Here is a 7,492-nt window from a genome sequence, read left to right on the forward strand (position 1 = left end):
AAGAGTGTACAGAGTGGATGGGTAGGAAGGATTGTTAGGAAGGAGTGTTAGATAATTATTATTATTTTCTTGAAGTGCATACTTATTTTGTAGACAGATCAGGTAGGCAAAATGTCCTCTGAAATTGTGCTGTGATGATCATACACCAAAAACCCAGGAGAAAAGGTGGCAGTCTATGACTTTCATTGAAATTGGCAGAGGACCGTTTCTGACTTGAGACAAAAGTAATTACTATCTTTGAAAGAGAGAAAACATGTTTTTATTGTTTATTTGAAGTGCCTAGAGTTGGGATGCATCTAAAACTTATTCTATGTTGTTATTTCTTAAGGCATTATTTCTTATTTCTTCATATGGCTTATCAATATTAAATATTTCAATTAAAATATATGATTATTTTTATGAAAATAATTTTTGTGAATTAACGAGTTTATTTTACCTATCAAAATTTATTTTCATTCAGATTATATACACTTGTAGAAAACGTAATTTAATCTTTGAAGCTTTATATGCATATGATAGAGAAATTCTGCAAATGCTGGAATTGATAAAATATGTAAGTTAAAAGATGGATTTTTTTCACTTTTTGATTTATTTGCCTTAAGGTTTTTTCAATAGAATTTCTACAAAGTTCTTATTTACAGGCATGTTTTTTGGAACACAAAAGATACAGTAAGAGTAATTCTTATATGTAATTAATTGGTAATGATATTCTTGATGTAATTTAAGAATATCATTTTTTATGATACCAATGGTAGTATACAGTTCCTCTATTTCTTTTGCTCTGTAGTTCTTGAAGAAAAAAAATAGTGTAAGAGTACTACACAAACCAGTATCATATAGGGAAATGCAAAATTCATAATGAATGCTTTCATGTAATGAGAATGGAATATTTTATTTATACCATTTTATAATATAGGTGACTTCCTTAAGCCTGCTGGAATAGATTACATTGCTGATATACTGTAGGAATAGTAATGGGCAAGTGCACTTGGCAGTTTCTTCATCTGATCAACAAAGCATGATGAGGTTAAGTGACTTCTATCAGGAAGCTTATGATTCATTCTTCTGTGCAGATCCCGACTGTGAAGGCAGTCTTTAGAGCCATTCCATAAGCAACACTTCATTTTATTTTATAAGGCAGAATCACACGACTATTCAGTTAGATCCCCACTACTTTTGAACCTGATCTATCTGTCCAGCAATCAAAATAATTTGTATGAAATCAAAAGGAATAGACTTAAAAAGGAGGCAGGAGAAGCATCGTCACATACTCTAGCTTCTTTGCTTCAATTCAGAGATGTTTTCAAAGCATAGTCTATATCAAATTGCTCAGGAATATTTACCTCTCGTTTTTTTTTCACCATATCAATAACTAGCTTTTGTCCTCTTTAAAGTGCCTTTCTAACATTAAATAATCTCAGATTACACACTGTGTTCTTTGCATTTATCTTGGCCAGCTGTCAAAGAAGGCAATTTATTCCCTCTAAATTTTATTCCTCTTGGCTCTGTGTGACTTCTGCAGCAAATCTGCATGGGAAATGAAAGGTACAGCTTAGTGTGTTTTATAACAAAGGCAACACGTAATTTTCTTTAGGCAAGATAACCTTCAGATTACTTTCAAATTGCTTATGGCTTTGTGGTTGATATTCAGAATATATTTTCATTACCTTTGAGTCCTGATTAATTCTTAGGTGGAAATTTTGAGGATGTGAAGACAAGAAACAAGCATAATAAAGCAATAATTTAGCATTAAATTGACCATTTCTATCTATTGAAAAATTGTACCATAATTGATACTATCATAAAGTTAATTAAGATTAGGAATTTACATTATGTCAGTTCTTTAAAAATATAAAACATCATATTTTCCTTCTGAATTTGCATTATTTCTAAGTGTATGTAGTTTCTCGTTTTTCTGGTCAAAAAATGGAAGAAATACAGAAATTCATTTTCCTTTTAAAATTGTCTGCTTTTTAAAAATGTCGTTGGGATTCAATTAATTTGTATCAAATTTCAGTAAATTTACGCTTTCAGTTTCAAGATATCAAGCAAGTATATGTGTTATTGTCTACAGACATACTCTAATACACAACTCACTGAAGTGCATCTTAAGTGCAGAAGCAATTCTCTAGATGTTTTCTACTTAGTAGTAGTACAAAGCCCTACAGAGGTTAAAAAACTGGAGATTAGAAACTTATCAAATTGCAGGTGGGCCACTCTGAACACTCATAATTCATTTACTGTCCTGTAAATCATTATGGCAACGGTTTGATTCACTTGTTGCCCACTTGGGTCCTAAATCGAATTTCAAAGCACTCCTATCACTTCCATTTTCAGAACTACCATTAGGAGTGATGGGAATTCGGCACAAAAAAATCAATGAAAGGATATAATATGAGTTCTTTATAATTTGTACTTCTTTGAGTACCACCTCAAGTGCAATCTCTGAAATCTGCTTTTTAAAGATATTTTTCCACCTTGCTATCATTTCCACTAAACTGAGTACTTGAACTTATGTATTCTAATAGTGTTTTGGGGAAAGAAAAGATTTTTTGTCACTATTTTTGTTTTTACCTAAAGTCATTTAAAAACCTTAATTAATCATTTCACCACCTGCTGTTCTTCATCAGTTTTTTTAATCTTTTGAAAATCTAGGCCTGGACTTACAGTTATCTAAAAAATAGTTGTATTAGTTATATATGTCTATTACTACCTATTAATAGGTACTCTTGGATGTATTTGATTTTCTTTTCCCTGCATACTCATAGTTATTTATCCTATTTTTAGAAATGGAAGTATAGTACCATTTATAACTAATGAAACAAAAAGTGTAAAACTTTATTAACTAGAGAAATATTTTCTTCCCCAATACCCAAAACTTGCCTTATGAACTGGATTTATATAATACTTTGAGAACACTGTGTATACATATTTGTTTGCCAGACTCAAACTTCATTTTTCCAGTTTAAAGAATTCAGTGAGGGGGCCAGCAGTGGTGGTTGAGGCACTGGTTTCCCACATGACCAACTCTGGTTCAAGTCCTGGACCTGGTGGCTTGCTTTCTCCCTGCCATCCCTGGATGAATTTAAAAGTAATAATAATAACAACAACAATAATATATAAAATTAAATAAATAATTCTTTTAAAAATTCAATGATATTGGGGGAACCAGCAGTTAGTGTAATGGCTATGTCGCTGGACTCCCACGTAGTCGACCGCGGTTCGTGTCCCAGACCCGGTGGCTTAAAACTCACGCCGGACGTGTGTGCGTGCGTGCCCAAGATCCCGAGAGGAGAATGGAGGAGAAGGGATTGCGGCGTGACCATCCCCCCTGGGGGGGTGATTTCTCGCTTTCTGTCTCTATGTCTCTCTCTGTCTGTCTGGCGAGCGCACGCGCCCTACAGTGAAAAATCTCTCCAAAAAAAAAAAATTCAATGATATTGATAATGTTTATAGTACAATGAAATAACTCTGTTATAGAACATTTCTCTTAATTTTGCTAATGGGGCAAAACAGCCCCTACTTATATGGATAAATTACAATGTGTGTTTGTCTTTTCCTGTACTACAAGAAATAAGTTAATTCTTTGGAAAAGATACTGAGTCATAGAATATTTTTTGATTCCCCCAAAACAACATAGCCTAATGCATGTGCTTTTTAAGTGGTAATAAATGCCTGCATTCACTGAAGTGTTATTCTTTGAACCTTTGTTTCTGAAGTTAATTGTGCTCATCCAGTCTTTCCTTATCATGATAATAATAGAGTCAGAATCATACTCATAGTGCTAGTAGTAGAGACAGTAGTAGTAATAATGATGGTGGCATTGGTAATAATGTAATTGTAGTTTTAGTATTCCCATTTATCATATAATTCTCATGTATCAAGGTGGATGAGTTGTTTCTCTACATTACAGAATTGCAGATAGTGTCTTACCATTAGCTATAGATATTTCTCATGTAGAGATGTAGTGTAATAGCACTCTTCCAACCATTCTGGTAATACAGGGAGAAATCAGGAGTTCTAGAACCCACCATGTAACTTTTCTGCTGGACTGTTACCATGCAAAAGTGAGAAGTAACTGAAAGAAAGAATGCAAAGGCAGAGATGATAAAAATGGAAAGCACACTTTAATTTCACTCTGAGGCCTTTAAGGAGTGCAAAGAATTTTACTCATTTTTGTCTTTTTTATTTTTAAAAATTTTTCATAAGTGATGTGTGTTCTGGGAGAGAGAATGGGTGTGGGGAAGTGAGAAATTCCTGGGGTAGTGGGAATGGCCACTTTACAATCCCATCTCCTCCATTCTCCTTTCAGTATTTTAGGCACACATGCACACATGCCTGGCACATTTCCCAAACTGCCAAGTCCGGGACTCGAACTGTATAGTTGGCCTTGTGTGATCTAGTCAACTTAGCACCGTGCCACAGGCTGGCCCTCTCTCAGTTTTAAAAGACTAAAATAGTCAATGATTATTTAACACATTCAAAGGGTAATGACAGTCACTCTTTCAGTTAGGTGACATTTACTTTGTGAAAAATGTTAAAGAAATTTAAAGATTTAGATTTGCTTTTTAATCCAGTATAAAGAAGTGTGTAATTTTGAGATAAATAGTAAAACTGGAAAACTTTAATTATGTACATTAGAACATGATTAATCAAAATTTTCTTTCTTAGATATGAAATTCTTAAATTATTACAGGCAATGTGATTCATACTTAAAATATACATTCATGTGTGTGTGTGTGTGTGTGTGTGTGTGTGTGTGTGTGCAGACAGAGATGATGTGGAGTGTGTAGGAAGGCCAGGTTCTGCCACTAACAAGGCGTGTTACAGTATAGAAAATGGCATAGATAGGTACAAACAAAACTCATATAATCTGTGTTTTATGTCATCCTTACTCGATGTGACTTTCTTAACTATATTTTTCTTTCTGAACATTTGATTAGGAAATGCATCCACAACCACAACTGTGATAGACAGCAAAAATGGGTCTGTGCCCAAGTCCCCTGGAAAAGTGCTGAAGAGGACAGTCACAGAGGACATTGTGACGACGTTCAGCTCCCCTGCAGCCTGGCTTCTGGTCATTGCGTTGATTATCACGTGGTCAGCTGTTGCCGTTGTTATGTTTGATTTAGTGGATTATAAAAACTTTTCAGGTAAGAGGCATGAAATTTGGTTTGCAAATGAAAAGAGACAATATTCTCTCTGGTTCTGGATTTGTTTCTCTTCACTCTGTCTTAGTATGAGAAATAAAGAACCCCAGGAATGTGCCTGCGAGTCACTAAAGTCCATTTTCTTCTTTCCCTTTTCCTTCTATTAGATAGTAGTCTTTGTTATACTCAGTGGTTTCAAATGAAATCAATATCCTTTTTTTTTTTTGGTAGAACTGAACAAAGGTTGCAGGTTGCAGTTTCACAAAGATAAGGATTGAAAAGACTGGGTGGTAACTTAGTTTTGTAACTGGTACTTTATCAAGCATTAATAAAGAATGATTTACAGGTTTTATACTTGGCAATATAAAACCAAATCAAACCAAGGGGAAAAGTTTTGGGGGCAGTGGTTAAGGGAGCTGGGTCTCATATAGCTCACTGTTATTTGAATCCCAGCCCCAAAGCCATGTAAATATGCTGGCCACACAAACATGCATGCCAAACCTCCTGACAGATGGAGAAATAGAAAAGCAGAGGTTGCAGCTTGATCATGGCCCACTGGGGGATGCTTTCTCCCTCTTCTGTCTTTCTGCCTCTGGTGAGCACATGGAAATTAAAAAATTAAAAAAAAAATGGATACAGAGAAAATATTGTAAAGATTTTAGCACCTCTCTATTGTCTGGCCCTAACTTCCTTTCCAGACATACCCTTTGTTCCTCCCACCAAATCACCTAATTTTAATTTTAAGTTCCTGAAACTAGTATATAAAGGATTTCCCTAAAATAATTTGTAATAAGATATGATATCTGAGTGTCTATTTGTCCTTATGGGTTTGAAATAAAATAAGACTAACTCAAGTTAGGAAAGATGTATTTTCCCTCCTTCTTCTTTTTTGTTTTAGTTTGTTTTTTGCTTTTAAGTTTTTGGCATAGGGTGCATGTTCTTGTCAGATAAGAAAGAGACAGACAGGGAATGTGAGAAATCCCTCAAGGGGGACGGCCAAGCCACAATCCCTTCTCCATTCTCCTCTCAGGATTTTGGGCACACATGCACATACACTGGCATGATTTTCAAGACACCAGATCTTTGTCTGGATTGGCCATGTGGGAGTCCAGCACCTTACTCTTACCTTACTACCTGCGAGAGTACAGGTAATAGCAATGCCTTTTCATTATGGCCTAATAAATTTCTGATTTATCCTTCTCTGATTATACTGTCCAACTATTTAATCAAAAGCTTTTTATATTTCTGGGACTAGCAGTTAGTGTAATGGCTATATTGCTGGACTCCCATGTAGTCGACTGCGGTTCAAGTCCCAGACCCGGTGGCTTAAACTCACGCTGGGTGCGTGTGCGTGCGTGCCTAGGATCCCGAGAGGAGAATGGAGGAGAAGGGATTGCAGAGTGGCTATTCCCCCGGGGGGTGATTTGTCACTTTCTGTCTCTCTTTCTCTCTCTGTCTTTCTGGCTAGCACACACGCCCTATAGCAAGAAAAAAAAGCTTTTCATGTTTCTAAAATTGCATTTTTCTGTTTCTATAACTAATACCCATGATTGATTGTGAGTTTTTTGATAAAGAAGTCAGTCGGTGTTCAACAAATAGTAAATGAATAAACAAAGAAATGTATGCTATCACATTTTACATTGTAATTTTTAGTAGACATATAATAAGGATGCATACTTTGGGGGTATATTTTCAATATATTTACGCAAAATGTAATGATCAAATCATGAAATAAACAAACCCACTGTCTCACATGTTTATTACTAACTTGCATTTTGAACATTCTAGATCCTCATCCAGCTATTTTGAAGTATACATTAGTTACTGTGCTGGAGTACTCTGTAACTTATGCCCCTTATTTACTTACATTCTTGCATGCGTTCACCAACTTCTGGCCTTCTCCATACACTCTCCCTTCCCTACTCCTCCTATCTACCTTTGCACTCTCTGCTTCGCTGTAGTAGGATCTTTTAGCTTCCAGTAATGGGTAAGACTGTGTGGTGCTGGTCTTTCAGTGCCTGGTTTATTTCACTTAGCATTATTTCCTCCTGGTTTTACCATGCTACCGCCAATGACAAGGTTTCCTTTTTTATATATGAATAATAGTAATTGCATATATATACCACATTTTCCTTATCCATTTATCAGCTGTTGGGCACTTAGGTTGATTCAATATCTTAGCTATTGTGAATAATGCTGCAATAAACGTGGGATGACAAAAGCCTTTTTTTCCACACTGATTTCCTTTCTGGGGAGACTATATCCACTAGTGGGATCATTGGATCATGCAGTAGTTCTTTTTTTTTTTTTTTTTTTTTGGGGACTATTATTGCGTTTTCCAC

General features: G+C 35.4%; 1 protein-coding gene across 1 annotated transcript in view; it reads left to right on the forward strand.

Moving 5' to 3' along the window:
* The window catches only part of LOC102494318 (triadin), a 126,929-nt gene that overhangs the window by 40,059 nt on the left and 79,378 nt on the right, over window positions 1–7,492 (forward strand). Inside the window, exon 2 of the mRNA XM_006161620.3 lies at window positions 4,944–5,153. Coding sequence (XP_006161682.1) covers window positions 4,944–5,153 — 210 coding nt within the window. The remainder of the gene's footprint in view (window positions 1–4,943; window positions 5,154–7,492) is intronic.

The sequence above is a fragment of the Tupaia chinensis genome, unplaced genomic scaffold (genome assembly GCF_000334495.1).
Source record: "Tupaia chinensis unplaced genomic scaffold, TupChi_1.0 Scaffold138683_1, whole genome shotgun sequence".
Classification (NCBI taxonomy): domain Eukaryota; kingdom Metazoa; phylum Chordata; class Mammalia; order Scandentia; family Tupaiidae; genus Tupaia; species Tupaia belangeri.